The sequence below is a fragment of the Pyrus communis genome, chromosome 2 (assembly GCF_963583255.1).
Source record: "Pyrus communis chromosome 2, drPyrComm1.1, whole genome shotgun sequence".
Taxonomy (NCBI): Eukaryota; Viridiplantae; Streptophyta; class Magnoliopsida; order Rosales; family Rosaceae; genus Pyrus; species Pyrus communis.
The window spans coordinates 15,823,817-15,846,537 of record NC_084804.1 but is presented as its reverse complement, the minus strand read 5'-3'; the positions used below and the strand labels follow the sequence as shown (position 1 = coordinate 15,846,537).

Here is a 22,721-nt window from a genome sequence, read left to right as displayed (position 1 = left end):
GCACAATGAGCTGAAATCCCTATGAAAGTGTGTACTTGCAGGAAAGGAAGCCACTGATCCCAGCTCCTAGAATGGCCACCATCTTTCCCATTTTTGATAATTAATTGTTTGATATAGAGTACTTTGTGTTTGATATAAATGGGAGGAAGTAATTACTTTTGGGTATACACTTTAACAATTTTGCAGGCTTCAGAATCTCAGATACATTTTATATAGGAGAGAACCAAAATTATATGAATCATTGAGAATAACCTATGGTTGCAAGTAATTATCATTTTTTTTTTTTGAAAACAGTACGATATTCATTGATAAGCAATAGAATACGTACAATAATTGAGAATAGGGTGCATACAATGAGTCTCGAAAAAAAATATTGTCGGGGATTTCAACCTGGTCTAAGGGAAAAAAAGTCTCGCACCATAATAGATTACAAAGCGTTACTATCCTCAATGAGAAGATTAGAAATCACATCAGGGGATTCTTCAACCAAGTAAGTGGAGCATCAAGAGTAAGACCCAGCCTCACCAATCTATGTGCCATAGGGGATTCTTCGACCAAGTAAGTGGAGTATCAAGAGTGAGACCCAGCCTCGCCAATCTATTTGCCACCTTATTTGACGTACGTCGTCCAAAAGAAATTGTCCATTGGGTAAATGCTTAAAACACTTGGATTGATGATACGCCAATTATATTTATATGAATCATTTATGGGTAACAATTTGCAGGCTTCATATCTATTATATATAAAAAGAACACAAAAGGTGAATAGTGTTTTGGTGTCATAATCTTTACCAAAAAAATTGGATAAAAATGCCCCCAAAACAAAAAACTTCAAAGGCATTCCAAAATAATGCATCAAATAAGGAAATGGCATTTTCATCATTTTAGTAGAATTTTTTAGTAATTAATGATTTTGTGGGTTTTTTTAATTTTTAATTTTTAATTTTTAATTAGTACCTCACAATAGGCTAGCAATAATGTAATTTAATTTATCTATTTTTAAACACTTTCAAAATACCATAAGAGGCATGTAATGCTGGTTATAAATTTGCACGCGGATAATAATGTAATTAGATTAGTTGTCAAATGATTGTTTTTTTTTTTTTTTTTTTTTTTTGTGTAACAAACGATATTATCTATACTAAGGAGAAATGAGGTGGACTTAGTCTCATATTGGGCTAGCAATAATGTGATTCAATTAGTTGTTTATTAAATATTATTCTCTCTATTTTAAACACGTTCAAAACATCTTAAGAGACCTGTAATGCCGGCTATAAAATAGTCATTGATAATAATGTGATTAAATTAGTTATCAAATGATTTTTTTTTTTTTTAACAAACAATATTATCTACACTAAAGGAGAGGGGGTGGGTTTTGCCTCACAATAGGCTAACAATAATGTGATTCAATCAATTTTTTTATTAAATATTATTTTCTCTATTCTTAATATAAATTCTATAAAAACTGATTTTATTATGTGAATTCAACTACTTTAATTGGTTTATGAGAGGTTTCTTCTAGCATGATCTAAGACTATTCATTTACTTCAAATATTTGACTTTTCTTCTAACATGATTTAAAACGTGTAAGTCACACGTAGCATGCTGTGATTCAAAAAATACCTTCTGCACTCGAATGAGTGCGTGCATGAAGGCTAGTACATATTTAATTATACGAGAGAACCGAGGTCCTAGGAATAATCCAAGCTAACATATTTAAATTTTGGTTGCAAGTACTCATTCAACTATTTTTTTAACAAAATATATTATTTACAGGAAGTGGATAGAGAGTGCATTAAGCCACACACTCGGCTAGCCACAATAATGTAATTTAAGGTTTCATTTTGCGAAAATCGAACCTAAAATCTCTCATTTACAAGTGAAGAAGAATACTACTAGACTGTACACTAAACAAAAAACACTAATTATTTATTGATTTATTTTTAACAAAAACATTTTGCAGCATTATTTAAAGTTAATGAATATATGTAAGATGTAAAAAAGCTCCCTCCCGTGGGAATAAAAACCCTCAAAGTAGAAAATCCTAGCCGCCGACTCTTGTCTCAGATTGGGGTCGGCGCCAAACCTTAATGTGTTGGAATTAAATCACAAACTGCTTGTTAAGTTAATTGTATTTTGTTTAGCTTAAGTGTGTTTAAGTTAGTTTGTTAAAAGAATGAGGATAGCTGCTTAGTATTATGGTATAATTATAATTTTATTTTTATTTGTAAATAAAAGGTCTTAGTTAAGTTCGATTTTCGTCAAAGTCGAATATGAACTAAATTATTATGATTAACCCATTATGAGGTTGAATTTACTCCCACACCTGTAACTGTCGATAATATCGTGTATATTAAGAAAGAACAAGAATATACCTTAATATTCACTAGTAAGTACTTTATACACACACTTTCTAATTTCACCCACCCAATAAAAAAATGCTAAGTGTTTCTTTTTTTTTTTAAAGTCCAAAAAAATTAGATAGCATGTTCATTATTTTTTGGACAATACTTGGGTACACATTAGGAGTACCTACTATACTGACTAATCTTCTAAAAACGAAACGTGTCATTTTGAAACTGCACACATCTAAATTCACGTCGGCAAGATATTATTTTTAATTACATCCTCCCATTTATTAATGAATACGGTATAAAATCAAGCATACAGTGACTGATATCCAACACTTTCAGAAATGGGAAAGCAGGTGGCCGTTGTAGGAGCTGGGATTAGTGGCCTCCTTGCCTGCAAGTACACACTTTCAAAGGGATTTCAGCCTATTGTGTTTGAATCTACGAGCAGCATTGGAGGAGTGTGGACCAAAACTGTTGAGTCTACCAAGCTCCAAACTCCTAAACCGCTTTACCAATTCTCAGATTTTCCATGGCCGTCTTCAGTGGAAGAGGACTTTCCTAGCCAGCATGAAGTTTTGGATTACATCCAATCATATGCTCAACATTTTGACTTGCTTAAGCACATCAAATTCGACACCGAAGTGTGTGGCATTGAGTATGAAGGTGCATCTGAGGATGAGATGCAAGCTTGGAGTCACTGGGGTGGAACTGGAGAGCCTTTCAGCTCCAAAGGGAAATGGAAAGTTGCAGTAGAAGACAAACATAGCCGTTCAACGGAGGTGCCTTCTTATTTTTACATGCATAGATATATGTATACATCCTTTCGAGTTTAATTATGTTATGCTTTCATACTGGCAATTTTTAAGTCATACTGATCTGATTATGCATAAGCAGGTTTACCTTGTGGACTTTGTGATCCTCTGCATCGGACGGTTTAGTGGTGTTCCAAACATTCCTGAATTCCCTTTCAACAAGGGCCCAGAAGCATTTCATGGGGAGGTTATACACTCAAAGGATTACTCCGCAATGGATTACGAAAGAGCGCGTAACTTCGTGAAAGGAAAGCGTGTAACAGTTGTTGGATTTCAGAAATCTGCACTGGACATTGCAATGGAGTGTTCGAACAGAAATGGTAGCTAGTTTCGTGAAAATTAATTGATTGTCACATGGCATGTGCCCGGAATATAGTGATCATTTTGTTCATAGTTTGTATTACCTATTCTTCTTGATTAATTAGTTTGTTTGCAGGGATTGAACATCCATGCACAGTAATTTACAAGACAGAGCATTGGACTCTTCCTGACTATCTTCCATGGGGTGTGCCCCTGACATACCTATACCTTAATCGCTTCTCGGAGCTGTTGATTCATAAGCCTGGTGAAGGCATCCTACTTGGTCTCCTTGCAACAATTCTTTCACCTCTGGTAAAAATTTTTATATTTATTTTTTATGAAATTGTTTTATAAGCAATAATGTTTTAGGTTAAATAATTAGTTGTTAGGGAAGGGGAATCAGTGAGGTTCAAACCCTCACCGTGGTGCATGAATTGCTTACTTTCCACCACGGCGGTAAAGAGTCATCAACTTATCTTTTCTGAACTTAGTATTAATCAATTTGTAAAAAGAGGATTTCATTAAGAATATGTTTTGTGAATTATAACAGAGATGGGGATTTTCAAAATTTGTTGAAAGCTACGTAACTAAGAAGCTTGGGTTGGCCAAGTACGGAATGGTACCTAAGCATAGATTTCTTCAAGAAATCAGTTCTTGTCTGATCTCAACAATACCGGAAAAGTTCTACGATCGAGTCCAAGAGGGAAGCATCATACTGAAAAAATCCCCCAGCAGCTTCAGCTTTTGCCAGGAAGGCGTTTTGGTTGAAGGGGAAGTATCCCATGTGAAGACAGATTTGGTGATACTCGCTACTGGGTTTAGAGGTGATAAAAAGCTGAAAGACATGTTTGTGTCTCCTACCTTTCAGGACTATATAGCTGGTTCGACGGAGGCCATATTACCCCTCTACAGGTTAGCTCCTCTGAAAGCACATTGCGGCAAGTTTATGCTATTGCTGATCACATCTCTCACATAACTCTAGTCCGAGTTCCATCTTTATCTAGCTAGGTCTTAACTTTGTGAGACAAGTGATCAGTAAATGCGGCGTGCACATGTAGATTTATTTGGTCGTTTTATTAACTACTGTAACATTTAAATCTGATGCCTCATTATGCTTCTATTTCAATCAGGGAATGCATACATGGACGAATTCCACAACTAGCCGTAATTGGATTTTCCGAGAGTCTTTCGAACTTGTACACCTCCGAGATGAGATGCAGGTGGGTAGCTGAGCTTCTTGGAGGCACATTTACGTTACCAAGCATAAAAGAGATGGAGAAAGATGTGAACGAATGGGACGGATTCGCAAAGCGATACGCGGGCAAATACTATCGGAGATCATGCAACGGTACCCTTCATATATGGTACAACGACCAGTTGTGCAAGGACATGGGATGGAACCCTAAAAGAAAGAAGGGACTATTTGCTGAATTATTTGAGCCTTATGGACCATTGGATTATGCTCCATCTTAAAATGTTCAATAGTGCGTTGACTTAAAAAATAAATCAACATTTTCTTTCCTTTCCTTTCAAATATGTGTAACTTAAAAGCTTACACCAGTTGTGCGCTACTATGTAATAATATTCGAGAAGAATAATTTTTAATATATTTTCTTGAGAAATGATAATCACTTTTTTCTGTTTTGCGTATATTTATTATTCATGTTTTTAGAATTTTGTGGTAAAATCTGTCACGATTATTTTTGTCATAAATGAATATGAGAATTTAAGATGAAGAAATACATCAATGAGAAATTTGGAATTCAGAGATGAATTCCAGCAAGAATTCGATGAACAGAAAAGCGGAAAAGAATTGAGATGTCAACAAGCCGTAAGGCGGTTGGCGAGTGATACCATACAGAAAGCTTAGCTTATGAGAAAACTGCAATTGCAAGAAAATATCTTGATTTCAATTCATAAATAATTTCAGTGTACGTTATGGTATATATAGAGATACAAATCTGATGACCTTTCTACCCTTAGTTAACCTAGCTAATTACAGACAAGTTCCTAACTAACGCAAGCAGTTTGTTACAACTGTTGTAACTATTTTATAGCAGTACAAGTATTATTTGACTCCTTACTATAGAAACAGAAAACTTCCTCCGTAAGTTTTCTGATTGTATTTAATGAATAATCAGTTACACAGATGTGAATATATATAGCTTTAGCTGCCTTAGTCTAATTACAAGAATACCCTCAACTATCTTAACTAATTACAGTAACTAACATAACTGATTACATTTAGCTTTATCATACTACTTAACAGTAACTACAGTGGATGACTTGTCATTTGCCCTATTACACCCCCTCAAGCTAAAAGAGGAATCAGTGAGGATTCCAATTGGAAGCTTGGAACAGAGAAAAGAGAACCTGTTCTTGGACAAAGATTTGGTGTGAAGATCAGCCAATTGGTCTTCACTACAAACATATTGAACTTTGATGAGATTTGCAAGAACCAACTCTCGGATATAGTGATAGTCAATCTCAACATGCTTGGTTCGAGCATGAAAAATAGGATTAGAGGCTAAAGAGATTGCAGAAATATTATCACACCATAGGGTAGGTAGAGTAGAAAGAGGGAAATGAAGATCTTTGAGAATTTTGCAAACCCAAGTGAGTTCTGCAACAGTATGAGCTAAAGAACGATATTCAGCTTCTGTAGAGGAACGAGCAACAGTGCTTTGTTTCTTTGCACTCCAGCTGATGAGATTAGAGCCAAGAAAAACACAATATCCACTGGTAGACCGCCTGTCAAAAGTGCAGCCAGCCCAATCAGCATCAGAGTAAGCTGAAAGGGCGAGGGTACCTTTAGTAAACCATAACCCATGAGACAGAGAACCTTTAAGAAATCTGAGAACCCTTTTTGCTGCTTGAAGGTGTTGTTCTCGTGGAGCATGCATAAACTGACATATTTGATTAACAGCAAATGCAAGATCCGGGCGAGTCTAAGTGAGATATTGTAGTCCACCAACTATAGAATGATATTCAGTGGGATTGGATAAGAGAGGCCCACTGTGGTCCAGCTTCTGAGACCCGAGAGGAGTGCAACAAGGTTTGGCACCTTCCATATTTGTTTTCTTGAGGAGATCAAGTAAGTACTTAGTCTGATGAAGAAAGAGGCCATTGGAAGACCTGTGAACTTCCAATCCCAAGAAATAGTGTAAAGGGCCAAGATCTTTCACTGGAAACAGATTACTAAGTTGCTGGATAAAATGTTGACAGAGTTGAGAATCAGGGCCAGTGACTAGGATATCATCCACATAAACAAGAACAATGACTTGCTGAGGACCAGGAAGGACAAACAAGGAAACATCAGATTGGGATTGGTGAAACCCAAGGGTATGAAGGGCATGAAACAACTTATCAAACCAAGCTCGAGGAGCTTGTTTAAGACCATATAAGGATTTCTTCAGCTTGCAAACAAAATGGGAAGAATTGGAATCAATAAAACCTGGAGGCTGTTGCATGTAAACATCCTCCTTTAAGTCACCATGAAGAAAGGCATTGCTAATGTCTAACTGATTCAAGAACCAATTAAATTGGACAGCAAGTGCAAGAAGAATTCGAATGGTAACTGGTTTTGCAACAGGACTGAAGGTTTCTTGAAAATCAACCCCTTCTTGCTGATGAAATCCTTTTGCCACCAAGCGGGCTTTGTGTTTGTCAAGAGTGCCATCAGGATTTTTCTTAACCCGGAAAACCCATTTACAACCAACTACATTTTGAGAAGGATGAGGAGGAACAAGAGACCAGGTTCATGTGGAGATTAAAGCATTATATTCAGCTTGCATGACAGCTCTCCAGTGAGCATGTTTTGATGCTTGCAGATAGGTACTAGGAACAAGGTCAAGATCAATAGGGAGTGGATGTTTGGTGGCTGAATAAGCTCGAGACTTGTTTATTCCAGCCTTAGATCTTGTAATCATAGGATGTGTATTCTTAGAAATTGGTGGATGACTTGGCTGAAGAGGCACAAAAGAGGAATTACTGAGAGAGACAGAACTGGAAGAACTAGAAGAATGATCCACTGACTGAGTGCATGAAGGAACTGCAGGTGAAAGTGAGAGCTGAGGTGGAGGTGGAGGTAGAGGTGGAGGGGTAGATGGACATGATGATTCTGAAGAGGTACTAGGTGTAGGAGAACTTGAGACATAGTTGCGGAAGTGAAGATCCAAGGATGGAGAATAGGCTGAAGAGGAAGTCTCTGAAGTTGAACTGTTACTCAGCAGGGACTGGAATGGATAAGAGTGTTCATCAAACACAACATGTCGAGAGATGTAGATCCTGTTGGTCACGGGATCAAGACACCTATAGCCTTTATGTTGTAGACTATACCCCAAAAACACACAACTTTTGCTTTTAGCATCCAGTTTGCTAGGAACGTAAGGCTTAAGCCAGGGATAACATTGACAGCCAAAAACTTTCAGTTTAGAGTAATCTGGATGTTGCTTGAAGAGAAGTTCCCAAGGAGACTGTGTAAGACCAGAAATAGGAAGCCTATTAATAAGATAGATGGAAGTGGAGAAGGCTTCAACCCAAAACACTTGAGGAACATGAGAGGCAACAAGTAATGTTCGAGCTGTCTCAACAAGATGGCGATGCTTCCTCTCTGCACAACCATTTTGTTCAGGAGTATGTGGACAACTAAATTGATGTAAGATGCCATGTGTTCGAAGAAAAGAAGCAAGAGAGTGACTGGTGAATTCACCCCCTGAATCTGAGCGCAGAATCTTGATTTTATTGCCACTGAAATTTTCTACATAGCTTTTGAAAGTAACAAATGTAGAAAATACATCAGATTTGGACTTCAATGGAAAAAACCAACTATATTTGCTAAAGTCATCAACAAGAAGTAGGTAATACTTGAAACCACTATTAGATGTAACAGAGGCAGGGCCCCATAGATCACAATGCAGAAGTTGGAGACTTTGAGTTGTTGATGAAGAAGCCACTCCAAAAGGAAGCTTGTGGTTCTTGGCAAGTGCACAGTCTGAGCAGAAAAAATCAACACTCTTCTTGCCTTGTAGTGCAAGATTATTAGTAGATATAACCCTTCGGAAAATGGAGGAGGAAGGATGGCCAAGGCGCTTGTGCCATAGTGTGACAGGTGCTTTGATGCTGAGAAGAGCTGAGGGAGATGGATGAAGACTTGTGGAACCTTGGAGAGGATAGAAACCATCCCTAACAGGGCCGTGCAAAAGCATCTTCCCCGAAATGCGATCCTTGACAGTGGATCCATAAGGGTCAAGAGTCAATGAACAGTTATTATCCTTAAGAAACTGATATGCAGATAGGAGATTGTGTTTCATAAAAGGAACATGCAAAACATTGCTCAGTTGAAAGGAATTATGGGGAGTGTGCAGAGATGATGAACCAATATGATGAATAGACAATCCTTTACCATCGCCAATGTAGACTTTGTCCTCTCCAGTGTAGGGAGTAGGAGAAGAAATATTGGCTACATCATTGGTGATGTGGGAAGTGGCACCAGAGTCAATTAACCAAGACTGAGATGGTTTGACTGAATTGTGCGCACACATAGCAGCAAGTTTGGCTGGAAGGATTCGACCACAGATGTCCGGATTCATACGATCAAAACAGTCAAGTGCCTCATGACTGGTGAAACCACAGATCTGACACGGAACTTTGAAGGTGGAAGAACCTTGAAATTGGCGAGATCCTTGATAATTGCGATTGCCACGATTTGTAGAAAAAGTACCACGAGAATTGTGAAAATTGCGACTGTTGCGATTAGAAGAGAAGTGACCTCGAGATGGCTTACCACGGTTTGAGTTAAACCTAGAAGCAGAGTGAAGAGGTTGATGTTGAGCAGCAAAAGCAGATGAAGTAGGAAGCAGGGGAGGTTGAGAGTGGACAGAAAAAACTTGAAAAGGCTCAGGAGCAGAAGAAGAAATAATAGGCCGGCGACGAGCCATAGATAACTCTTTGGTGAGTAAGAGACCATGGAGCTCATCAAGGGAGGTAGAAGATAACCGCAACATAATGGAATCAATAAAGGATTCGAAGTCATCAGGCAATCCATGAAGTGTAGCAGCAATTAGGTCACGATCGGACACTGAGGCACCAGCAGCTTGCAAGGAATCAGCAATTTCCTTGATTTGTTGCAGATAATCAGAGATGGATTGAGAGCCTTTCTGAATTGACTGGAGCCGCGATCGCAATTGGTGAATATGAGCCTCCGAAACACCACCAAAGCGCTGTTCAAGCTTTACCCAGAGCTCACGAGAAGAAGAAACACCAACTGTGAACGGAATGATTTCTTCGGAGAGGGTAGAATTAAGCCAAATCAAAAGATTTTGATCCTTTTCATACCAATCCTCAAAGGCAGGGTTCATCGAGCGAACTGGCAGGAAGGGCGAAGGACAGATCTCAGTGCCATCAATGATACCAAGAAGTTTGTAGCGGCGGAAAATGGGAGCAAACAGTGCTCGCCATGGCAGATAATTAGATCGTTTCAGCTTGATCGGCACCATACTGCCAATATTGTGAATCGTAAGAGAGGTATACGAGTTCAAATGACTGGGATTAGAGGAAGAATTAGGGTTTTGGATAGAAGGAGAGATGATCGGAGAAGACGATCCAGTGGGTGGTGAGTCAAATTGAGCAGCCATATCTTGAAGAGATCAAGATTCAAGAGAGATCGAAGACAAAAAGGCAAAGAATCAGAGAGAAACGATCAAGAAACGATCGATTTGTCGAGCGGAAGAGAAGATCAGTGCTGGGAAGCAGAATGGCGTGATACCATATAGAAACAGAAAACTTCCTCTGTAAGTTTTCTGATTATATTTAATGAATAATCAGTTACACAGATGTGAATATATATAGCTTTAGCTGCCTTAGTCTAATTACAAGAATACCCTCAACTATCTTAACTAATTACAGTAACTAACATAACTGATTACATTTAGCTTTATCATACTACTTAACAGTAACTACAGTGGATGACTTGTCATTTGCCCTATTACTTACCACCTACTCATGCCTATTTCAATTTCTACATAAAACAACATGCATTGAAATAATCTACTCGTTCTGCGAAATGCACTGGAACTGTGCTGCCCCTTTTTATTTGATTTATATTTTATTTTAACTTTTTATTCTACATAAATAATTTTAGTTTAGGATTTATTTAGGAACATTTTAAATTTTAGTTGGATGTCGGAAGAAAGTTAAAAATTCAAGTGAGGATGTATAAAGAAAAAGGTGTATAAAAATTAAGTGTGTGTTGTAGGCCTATTTGACCGAACTGTATAAAGGATAGAGAGGGAGAGGGGCCAGTGGCAACAGAGAGAAGAGAGAGATTTAATTCTAAGGTGTGTGTTGTATCACCCCCTTATGCCTTTATTTATAGTAGTAGGATATGTATAATCCTTACCCTAATAGGATTACATCTCTAATAGGAATTAAATTACTAAAGGAAAAAACAAGGTACTCCTAGATACACTAGGATTTACACAGTTACATTCCTAATCCGATAGGACTGCAACACCCCCTCTTGGGTGTGTAAGTACTCAAACAAAACATCGCATCAGATCTTCAACATATTAGGTAGAATAATTGATGAAGTCGTTGGTACAACGGGTGAATGCGAGCCTCAGATATAAGAAAGTAAGTATGCATTGGTAGTAAAACTCACAAAACCTCGCTATGGTAAAACCCAAGGCATGGGGAAAATCCATATACTAAGGAGAAAAGTGAGAAGTATGCATAATGTCTAAAACAAACGTCAAACAGGATGAAAATAGTGAACTCAACAAAGTATGATCATCCCAGGATGGGTGCCTTATCAAAATCTCGTGAGGTAGCAAAAACCCAGTAGGAAAAATGTTCCTAATTGTAGGAAAAATAGTACATTAAGATCAAGTGAGTATGCTTCAGGATACTTCCCCTAAGTTAGACATAACTTCCAAGGACCTACAAGCAATTCAACTAAGATAATTTACGCATACCGATTCCTTGGACGAGCTTTTGAAAAGTAGACTTGGGCAATGACTTCGTGAAGAGATCGGCCATGTTGTCCTGGGAACGGATTTGCTTGACTTCAATGTTCTGATTCTATTGTTGCTAGTGAGAATAAAAGAACTTCAGTGCAATGTGCTTGGTGTTGTCTCCCTTGATGTATCCATTCTTTAACTGCTCGATACATGCTGCATTGTCTTCAAAAGATCGTCGTAGGAAGGTCAAGGACTGGAAAAAAGTCGCAACTAGAGTTTGCTTGGTGGACCTCCAAAATATAGCTATCTCTCCAACGGTAAAGACATAACCTGTTTGAGAACGTGCCTTATGTGGGTCAGACATATAGCTAGCATCTGCGTCACCAGTGAGTCGTGAATCAACCCGAGGACCGAGGGGGCTGCGGCTCTTCTCAAGGATTCGTGAATGTAGAACAAGCCCAAATTCGTCGTACCCTTGAGGTAGCGGAAAATGTCTTTAACACCATTCCAGTGTTTGCGTGTAGGGGCGTTGCTGTATCTAGCCAAAAGATTAACAGCGAAGGAGATGTCGGGTCTGGTGCATTGAGCCAAGTACAATAAAGCACCAACTGCACTATGGTATGGAACTTTATGCTCCAAAACCTCTTCCTCATCCTCATTTGGACGGAAGGGATCTCGTTTAGCATTTAGAGTCTGAACGACCATAGGAGTACTCGAAGGCTTTATTTTATCCTCATTAAAATGTCGAAACACTTTTTGGGTGTAGTTTGATTGATGTACTAGGATTCCATCCAAACAATGCTCGATCTCTAGGCCGAGGCAATATCGAGTTTTCCCAAAATCTTTCATCTTAAATTCCGATTTCAAGTGCGCGGCTATTTCCATCTTGTCATCATAAACTGCAGCGATTGCAAATCTAGAATTGTGACCTCTTAATAAACACGCATGGGCATAGGTCGTTGTTCACATAACCCTGACTTGTCAAATATTTATTTAGACGGTTATACCACATCCATCCGGATTGTTTCAATTCGTAGAGTGATCTCCTCAATCTAATTGAGGATTAACCGCCCAGGTCAGAAGTGGCGCCCTTTCTAACGATTAACCGCCGGAGCCAGGGACCGCAACCCGATAACTCGAAAGTCCAGGTTGTTTAATTCATTGCACAGAAGGGGAGATTGTAATATTGTAGCAAGAAGTGGTAGGAAGGATTTGAGCAATGCCAATGCTGTGGGGGGATGCAATCTGTATGCTACACGAAGAGCACTGTGAACGCCGCTAGTGACACGCCGCAGAAGACCCTGTTTCCCGGTGGTGGCTAATCAATTGAGTTCGGATTTGGGTGTGGGATCCTCTGAGGTGGAAGGAAATTTGGGTTTGGAGGAAGAGGAAGCTCTCATAGGTGTAGGGAGTGGTGACCTGTAAGACCTTATAGCCTACATTACCTTGTTATGTTTAAATTTTTGGTTGCTTTAGTTTCTTGAAATGCTGCTTTTATTGCTTTAGTTTCTTGAAATGCTGCTTTTATTGACGCTCTTACTTTTGTAGTCTTATATAATTCTTCTTAAAATTGAACATAAAATAGGCGCGTTAATGGAGTTGCATATTGCTTTTCTCTAAAATGCTTGGTATTGATCTGTCTATGTTGAACTGCGCCTTTTACTTGCAACGAGATTCATATGTTTCCTTTCAAATTTGTTAGAAACTTATCGTTTGAAAAAAAAAATTATGAGTTTGTAGGGTGGCTGGTGACTGAGCATGATAGCTTTAGATAAATTTTTCTACTTTTGATGGAAGCCTCCCAATCCCTTAATCTTCTAGTCCCTCCCTTCGTATGTGGTTTGGTTTATAAGTGCAAGCAAGCTAATTTTGATTTTATTCACTTAATTTTGATATTGAAGCTTATATGAGAAATATTACTGTCAATAGCTTTCGGGAATTGTCTATTTCAGCGAGTCTCTGAAATTCTTAGTTTTCAGTTGATGGGGAGTATGAACTTCGCTACCTACGTTAAGCATTGTTTTTTGTTTGTTTTGGGTTAATGAGTTGAATAACATTTCTATCAGTGAAACATATTCTCCAGATGTCAAACGCGAGCTATTGATGCTTTATTTACCTGCAATTCTGGGTCAGGCCATTGATCCATTAGCAAAACTAATGGAGACTGCATACATTGGCAATTTGGGTTTGCTTCACTCCTTTAAACGTGTTCAATGACTGATAACTGTATGATTGATTTGAATTTGGAGCTCTTTATTTATTTTGCTTTTGTTTTTTCATAGGTTCCGTGGAATTGGCTTCAGCTGGTATCTCAATGAACATCTTTAATTATATCTCAAAGATATTTAATATCCCTCTCCTCAGTGTTGCTACATCTTTTGTTGCTGAAGACGTTGCTAAGAGTGAAAGTAAAGGTTCTACTTCAGGTGAAGTTCAACTTTTGTTTTACTCCCCTGGTCATCTTTGTTGTACACATATTTGGTCTGTCTTTATGTCTAAATTAGAGCAGAGATTACTTAAAACCTTTTTTTTTTGGGAATCTGATTTTGGCTGATTTTCTTGCAGAAAATGGTTATCTAGACGGCAATACTAATGGTAAACCCAAACCTGTTGATGGAGTCGTTGAGAGAAAGCAGCTATCTTCAGTGTCTACAGCTTTATTGTTAGCAGTTGGGATTGGAATCTTTGAGGCCGTGGCCCTGTCTTTGGGATCTGGGTTGTTTCTAAATATGATGGGCGTATCATCAGTAGGTTACCTGATCTAAAATTACTTCTCATACTGATTTGTTTGTCTTGCTTGTCTTATTTCTTTTTACATAATTATACAAACTTTCTTTTTTTGTATACATAAATGAAATTATATATATGTGAACAATTACTATACAAGTTTCTAGGTCTTGTGCATGTGCGGTTACTTAATTTGATTTTTTTTTTTTATTTTTGGTTATGGGGGGGAGCTTATACGTTTTCTGGTTTCCCCTCTCATATTTGACTGTTTAATTTAAGGAAGATCTTTTTTCCCCCCGAATATCACAGGACTCACCTATGCGCATTCAAGCACAACGATTTCTTCAACTAAGAGCATTTGGTGCCCCCGCAGTTGTAGCATCTTTGGCTCTTCAAGGAGTTTTCCGTGGATTTAAGGATACAAAAACTCCAGTACTATGTCTAGGCAAGTTTTTGGTTATATATATTTTAAACGTTCAAGTGACATCCCTTTCTAGACAGCAGTATGAATTTGTCTTGTGTGACTGCTGAAATGCCTGGTTAATCTATTGTTGTCAGCAGCTTGCTGAGGGGAGAGCACTGGGGAAGTGGTGTAACACTTTTTTATCCACTACAACGCTATATATTTGTGATACATGTCCAAATAGCCTTTAGCATCTTTTGATTGAATATGAAATAATTTTGGGATGGAAAGTCTAGTTTTCTATAAGGTGTACACACACACACACACACACACACACACACACACACACACACACACAGAGCACCCATATAACACACACATAATATTGGTCTATTATTCTTGCACAGTGTATTTATAGTCATGTCTCCAACTTGTTGATTCCATTTGTTTCTAGTCAAGCTTGAGTGGTCCTTAGAGTTAATTGATGTATTGTTATTCGTGCAGGTACTGGTAATTCGTTAGCTGTGTAGCTGTGTTTTTGTTGCCCCTCCTTATTTATTATTTTCGTTTGGGTGCAACTGGTGCAGCCATTGTTAAAGAAATCAACCCCATCTCATTAAAGGACGTACACAAATCTAGAATAAAGAATTCTAGAACATTCACTAAGGTTGGTTAGCTAGATTATCCAAATTAAAGTAGTACTTTGTAGAAATGACTAGAATGTTGTTTCTTAAGTTGGTGGAAGAGTCCAGAAGAATGGTGAGGTTTCCACCAACATGCAAGATTAGTGTAGATAATTCTAGCTTAGGAAGTTAGTGGAATTATCTAGATATCTCTAGCATGGTGTGTCCATGCTTCTCCAAGGTTCCATCCATACCTATAAAAGGAGAAGGCATCCACACCATTTGTATCAACAAATCAACAAGTAACCAACCAAGCAAGCTTGTAAGCAAGCAAGCAAGTGAGAGTGAGAAGAAAGAATAGTCTTGTAAGAGTGTGAGTGCTCTAGAGTTTGTCTCCAGAAAGTAAGTGAGTGTCATTGCTTCTAAGAGTGTCCTTTGAGAGTGTTGTAATATTTGATTGTGTAATACAAGTAATTTGTTTACTTGTATTGTCTCTCCAACACTTGTGTTAGAGTTGTGTACTCTAAGTTTTTTTTCCAACAATTGGTATCAGAGCGGTACGATCAGGGACCGTCTCTATTGAAGCTTCCGAGAATCGTGAGAAGTTTAGTACTTCGCAAGATTATTGGTTAATCTTGTTCAGCTTATCGAAGCTCTGCCGACACGATGGGAGATCTTCAAGTTGTTGGAGCAATCAAGAAGTTGAACAACAAAAATTACAAAACGTGGGCGACGTGTATGGAGTCTTACCTACAAGGCCAAGATCTTTGGGATGTCGTCGGTGGTAATGAAGTTATGCAGCCAGAAGAAGACACCAGCGGCGCTTTGAGGAAGTGGAAGATCAAGTCAGGTAAGGCCATGTTTGCCTTAAAAACTACAGTTGAAGATGACATGTTAGAGCACATACGGGAGGCCAAGACACCAAAAGAAGCATGGGACACCTTCGCCACACTATTTTCAAAGAAGAACGATACAAGACTGCAGCTTCTCGAGAATGAGTTGTTATCAGTGGCCCAAAGGGACATGACGATTGCGCAGTATTTCCACAAGGTAAAGTCTATTTGCCGTGAAATTTCTGAATTAGATCCTAGTGCTGCCATTGTAGAATCCAGGATAAAAAGAATAATTATCCATGGATTGAGACCCGAATATCGAGGCTTCGTTGCCGCTGTACAAGGATGGCCGACCCAACCATCACTTGTTGAGTTCGAGAATTTGCTTGCCGATCAAGAAGCTTTGGCAAAGCAAATGGGAGGGGTCTCGTTAAAAGGTGAGGAGGAAACGCTCTACACCAAAAGTAAAGGCAGCTTTAAGCAGCGTGCTAGTGGTGGATCTAAAAGAAATGGTGACAAGGAAAAAGGTCATCAAGGAGGAGGGAGTTCTCGGCCAGGGGGAGCTCCGAAGTATCACGGCAACCGTGGTCAGTCCCAGAATAATAAAAGATTTGAGGGCAAGTGTTACAATTGTGGAAAGAATGGCCACATGGCGAAGGATTGCTGGTTCAAAAGGCCTGCAGAAAGTAACGTCGCCAACTCAGAGAAGAAAAGTGAAGATGATTGTGATGTCGTTGCGTCTCTAGCTGTGGAGGAAGAATGGGACGCAGAAGCATCATCTTGTTGGTGCTCAGAAAATGAGGCGTCACCTGACCCAAAAGAGTTTGAAGATACGTTGCAAGGGAAACTGGGAGACCAAGCTGCCCAAATCCAATCAAGTCCAGATGAGCCTGAAGATTTGCTTGCTGGAGACGATGTCGAGCAAGAAGTACCTAAGAGTCATTGGCAAACAAGTGTGTACCAACAACTACAAGAAGTTAGACCTAGTAGAGTAGAAGTATCAACTCCACAATCACAACTAAGAAGGTCAACAAGAGTACGAAAGCCAAATCCTAAATATGCTAATGCTGCCATAACTGATGGAGCACCAAAAGAACCTGAGGTGTTTGAAGAAGCATCATAGAGTTCTGAATGGATAAGAGCTATGGAAGAAGAAATCACTGCGCTTAAGCAGAATCAGACTTGGGATTTGGTGCCAAAGCCAAAGGATGTGAAACCCATATCCTGCAAATGGGTGTACAAGATAAAGCGTCGTCCTGATGGTTCAGTTGAAAGGTACAAGGCTTGGTTGGTGGCTCGAGGCTTCTCTCAGCAATATGGACTAGACTATGATGAAACGTTTAGTCCAGTAGCAAAGCTTACAACCGTACGAGTCCTACTTGCACTTGCAGCTAACAAAAATTGGAATCTATACCAGATGGATGTGAATAATGCTTTCTTGCATAGAGAGTTAGATCGGGAGATCTACATGATGCAACCAATGGGCTTTGAAAGTAAAGTTCATCCCGAGTACGTGTGCAAGTTGAGGAAAACACTCTACGGTCTAAAACAAGCACCAAGGGCGTGGTATGGTAAAATTGCAGAATTTCTAACGCAAAGTGGTTACTCAGTGGCGCATGCAGATTGCAGCTTATTTGTTAAAGCTAATGGAGGAAAGTTAGCTATCGTGCTGGTGTACGTGGATGACCTAATCATCACTGGCGATGATGAGGTTGAAATTTGTCGAACAAAAGAAAATTTGTCAGTTCGGTTTAAGATGAAAGAGCTTGGACAACTCAAGCACTTTCTTGGATTAGAGGTTGATCGCACACAAGAAGGCATATTTCTGTGTCAACAAAAGTATGCAAAAGACTTGTTGCAGAAGTTTGGGATGCTTGAATGCAAGCCAATCTCAACACCGGTGGAACCTAATGCCAAGATGTGTGCCTATGAAGGCAGAGACTTGGAAGATGCAACAATGTATCGACAATTGGTAGGTAGTCTGATCTATCTGACTTTGACTCGACCTGACATTTCTTATGCAGTTGGTGTTATGAGTCGATACATGCAAAATCCAAAGAAGCCTCATCTAGAAGCGGTTCGACGAATATTAAGATATGTAAAGAGTACAATTGACTATGGTCTCTTGTACAAGAAAGGAGAAGATGGTAAGTTGGTTGGCTATTGTGATGCAGATTTTGCAGGAGATCACGACACCAGGAGATCGACCACTGGGTATGTCTTCAGAATTGGTTCTGGAGTAGTTTCGTGGTGCAGCAAAAGACAACCAACGGTGTCTTTGTCAACCACAGAAGCAAAGTATAGAGCAGCAGCAATGGCAGCTCAAGAGAATGCATGGCTGGTACAGTTGATGAGTGATCTACATCAACCAGTAGATTATCCAGTACCATTGTACTGTGATAACCAATCGGCAATTCGCTTGGCGGAAAATCCGGTCTTTCATGCAAGAACTAAACATGTGGAGGTACATTATCATTTCATTAGAGAAAAGGTCTTGCAAGAAGAGATTGAGATGAGACAAATCAATACAGATGAACAAGTTGCGGACTTGTTCACTAAAGGTTTGAGTACCGGCAAGTTTGAAAAGTTTCGTCGTCAACTCAGCATGGAGAGAAGAATGAGATGGTGTTGAGGGGGAGTGTTAAAGAAATCAACCCCATCTCATTAAAGGACCTACACAAATCTAGAATAAAGAATTCTAGAACATTCACTAAGGTTGTTTAGCTAGATTATCCAAGTTAAAGTAGTACTTTGTAGAAATGACTAGAATGTTGTTTCTTAAGTTGGTGGAAGAGTCTAGAAGAATGGTGAGGTTTCCACCAACATGCAAGATTAGTGTAGATAATTCTAGCTTAGGAAGTTAGTGGAATTATCTAGATATCTCTAGCATGGTGTGTCCATGCTTCTCCAAGGTTCCATCCATGCCTATAAAAGGAGAAGGCATCCACACCATTTGTATCAACAAATCAACAAGTAAGCAAGCAAGCAAGCTTGTAAGCAAGCAAGCAAGTGAGAGTGAGAAGAAAGAATAGTCTTGTAAGAGTGTGAGTGCTCTAGAGTTTGTCTCTAGAAAGCAAGTGAGTGTCATTGCTTCTAAGAGTGTCCTTTGAGAGTGTTGTAATATTTGTTTGTGTAATATAAGTAATTTGTTTACTTGTATTGTCTCTCCAACGCTTGTGTTAGAGTTGTGTACTCTTAAGTTTTTTTTCCAACGGCCATTTCCACTGTTATATCTCAGTATGTGATTTTCAATAGACTTTCTGTCAATATTACCCTTTTTTTATCTGTAATTAGAAAATGAACTTTATGGAATTTCTGTTTTTCAGATACACTGTCACCTTTTTAATGATCTGGTTTCTAAATAAGAGAGCTATACTGTTGCCTCCGAAGGTTGGATCACTACAATTTGGTGGATACCTTAAATCCGGTTAGTTTTATTTCCTTTTATTGAACGTTTTACTCTCTCATCTATCTGAATATATACAGCTTTCTTCCAGCTTTCTGATTCGTTGATTTTCTAGACTATCATAGTAATTCACCTTATCTTCCGATTCAGTGCACATGTATCGGGGCAGTGTATATTAATGTTTCTTTTGTCTTTGTGTTGGTTGTTAAACTTGTTTCATTACCCCAGCGATAATTCTCTTGTCTTCATATTCAAAGTTTGTCACCTAATTGCTTTTGGTAACAACTCTGCGATGTTGTAGGTGGCTTTCTTCTTGGACTAACTATTGCTTGTCTTACGACCTTGACATTGGGAACATCAATGGCGGCTCGTCAAGGTCCAGTAGCTATGGCTGCTTATCAGATATGTATTCAAGTATGGTTGGCTGTATCCCTTTTAACTGATGCAATGGCTGCATCTGGTCAGGTATGGACTCGCTCTTTTTATCATCGTAGTCCATTAGTCCATTATTGAATCAACATGTGAAGCCTACGTATAGTTTCACTAAACTTCTCTGATACTTGTCTTCTCGACTTGGAGTTTTTGAAGAATTGTGTCTTTGTATATGGCATCAAAGTTATGAAGCTAAAATGTCTCTATTTGCAGGCCCTGATTGCAAGTTATTTATCAAAAGGTGAATACAAAATTGTGAAAGAAGTTGCTGACTCTGTGCTAAAGGTATTTGTTTTATTGACTTATCTGTGGTGTAGTTTTGTTACGCTGCATATGCAGTTTCTTGATTTCAAATACGATAAATTTACGTGAATGTTTTTTTCAGATAGGATTGTTCAGAGTTATTTCCTTGTCCGTAATTTTGGGAGTATCTTTTGGTTCTCTAGCTACGTTGTTCACCAACGATCCTGAAGTATTAGCAATTGTTAGATCTGGGATATTGGTACGTAATCAAATTTATGTTTGGCGGTATATTAGTCTAGATTCATGCAAATACAGATGTCTTGAACATAGGTAATGATGTTTAATTTTCCACAGTTTGTCAGTGCTAGTCAGCCGTTGAGTGCTCTAGCTTTTGTTTTCGATGGCCTCCATTAGAAGGGCCGAAGTTATTCAGTCATGTCTTTATTATTACTTTATCAAAGTGCACGTAATCTGTTTTTGTTGTTGTCAAAATTTCTATTATTAATACATGGTAGTGGGGGCAATATCTTGCGCATTTTAGCTATATGCTCCTTCCATTTTTGGCTTTCATGGAGTTTGGGTTGGTTTGACTCTCTTCATGGGCTTGCGCGCAGTCGCAGGCTATGCCAAATTTTGATTATCAACATTCGTCGTGAATATATACTCTTTTCGATAACCAATCCAACTTTAAGTAAGTGGCTGGTTTATAACCCCTGATGATAATATATCTGAGGCTTCTATTGCTTAAATATGAATACGCCATTTGCTTATTTTTCTAGTAGAAAAGGCAAAATGATATCCAGACAGCTCAGGTTAGTGGACTGTGGACATTCAAAATTCTTCTAATGCTGTATTTTTCCGTTTTATTTTTTCGTAAACTGCAAAATATTTTCACTCTGGCTTTGGACAGACTAGTTGGAATATGCCGATGAAGCTGTATTAAAGTTAATGTTGTCACCGCGGCATCTTTTTTCCCCTTCAAAATCTTATTTAAAATTTAGAGAGACGATTTGATATGAACTATGAACATGTTTCCAGCTTTTAGAATGTGCCTAAAACTGCATAATCCACTTCTTTTTCCAGCTAGCCAATTGAGATTGGCAAAATCAATTCGATTGAATGGCATCATACGCCGAGTATCTGCCACAAGCCGAAGAGAGGTTTCAGCTGCGAATTGCGGGTTTGTTTCAATATTTGTATTATGTGATTACAGTTTATATTTTCATTGATATTTTTTGGATACGAAAAAAGACCTGAATATTACTTGGTATATATTCTTGTAAATTCCAGTTTACCGTACTTTTAATGTGATCCTCGTGGGGATAAAGTTATTAATAAACACATGGTGAGTCATGTTTCCGTTGGAAGACCCCAGGGGCTAAAGTCTTCATGAGGACATGATTGTGTTCTGCTGGAAACAATGTAGCTTCTACTTCTTGGATACATCTCTCCTGGCCTTGACTTCACCAAATTCACTCCTTCCGTTGTCGATCCTCCCAAATCCCCAACGCTTGACAACGAGGCATGCCGTTGGCGTTGGGCGCTCCAGCCACCGGAAGCTGTGTTGGAAGCTGGTGCTAAAGTTCTTAGCTAAACAAAAAGACTTCGAAAACCCCGTGACCATGGTATAACATACTTTCTTTTTGGTAACTAGAAAGCGAATTCAATTGAAATCTACGCACTTGTCGAAACAACATAAAATAAAACAAAAAGACATCAAAATTCCTTAAGACTATCTCCAACTCATGAGATAAAGCTTAAAATATAAACTTTAAAGCCTCCCAAACCATCTCTAATCATTCGGCTAAAATAAGCCATGGGGAGAAAATATATCTCTTCTGGGCTAGATTCTCACCAGGATTTAAGCCTGACTTAAATTATTTTGGATCTACCAAACTGTTATATTTCAAACATTTTTTTTTTTTGTTTTTTACTTATAATCTAACAGTCATGCTGAAATGAGATCAAATCTAACACAAAAAATTACAAAGAAAAAGGATTCGACGGCCTAAAAATAAATCTGACATCTAAAATAATTTTAGAAAATTATTTAAATCAAATTTAATTTAAAACTTTATAAATACCTATGTATTAATATGATTTTTAATTACTTATCGGAATATAAATATTTTTAGATTAAAATGTTCATAAAAATAATTAGTATAATCTACATGAATTTTATTTTAAAAAAAGTTACTGAAAAGAAAATTAGGCGAAAATCATTATTTAATAATTTTGGGCTAAAATTTTAAGTAATAAGAATTGGTAAAAAAAAGCAGTTTTCTGGATTATGGCTTAAAATTTTATGGGTTAAATTTTTAACCTTTATCCCCAAAGTTGGAGGTGGAGTTTTAATACTACAAACCCTTTATTGAGTTGCTTCAAACTAAGGGGGACAGAATTTAACCCCATTTGCATGCTTTCTTTTCGGTTGGAAATATAAAATGCAAATCAGGAACAAAACCGTCATCTTAGTTTAAAGATACATTGCCTGAATACAACGACGGGTTCAACATGAACTTTTATGCAACAAAATACAAGCGCCTGAATACAAAGACGGGTTCAAACATGAGCTTTTATGCAGCAAAATACAAGGAAAACTAATCTTTTATTATGTTGCTGTTGACCATT

The 22,721-nt window shown here is 38.3% G+C and overlaps 1 protein-coding gene and 1 pseudogene across 1 annotated transcript; both read left to right on the top strand.

Annotated features, from left to right (window-relative positions):
* The first annotated feature begins 2,678 nt into the window (after positions 1–2,678).
* LOC137727001 (probable flavin-containing monooxygenase 1) lies at positions 2,679–5,027 on the top strand. Its single transcript, XM_068465956.1, has 5 exons — positions 2,679–3,132; positions 3,248–3,485; positions 3,602–3,777; positions 4,016–4,377; positions 4,596–5,027. The coding sequence occupies exons 1-5, from the start codon at positions 2,695–2,697 to the stop codon at positions 4,936–4,938; spliced, it is 1,557 nt and encodes a 518-aa protein (XP_068322057.1). The 5' UTR covers positions 2,679–2,694; the 3' UTR covers positions 4,939–5,027.
* A 7,341-nt stretch (positions 5,028–12,368) lies between these two features.
* On the top strand, positions 12,369–20,727 carry LOC137724852 (protein DETOXIFICATION 45, chloroplastic-like; annotated as a pseudogene).
* The last annotated feature ends 1,994 nt before the right edge of the window (positions 20,728–22,721 follow it).

What these genes read in the sequence shown, in the direction of transcription:
- LOC137727001 (XM_068465956.1), top strand. Translation starts at nt 2,695, where the DNA reads ATGGGAAAGCAGGTGGCCGTTGTAGGAGCTGGGATTAGTGGCCTCCTT. An exon ending in CAACAATTCTTTCACCTCTG is followed by an intron (nt 3,778 to 4,015) that starts GTAAAAATTTTT and finishes GAATTATAACAG; the next exon opens with AGATGGGGATTTTCAAAATT. An exon ending in GCCATATTACCCCTCTACAG is followed by an intron (nt 4,378 to 4,595) that starts GTTAGCTCCTCT and finishes TATTTCAATCAG; the next exon opens with GGAATGCATACATGGACGAA.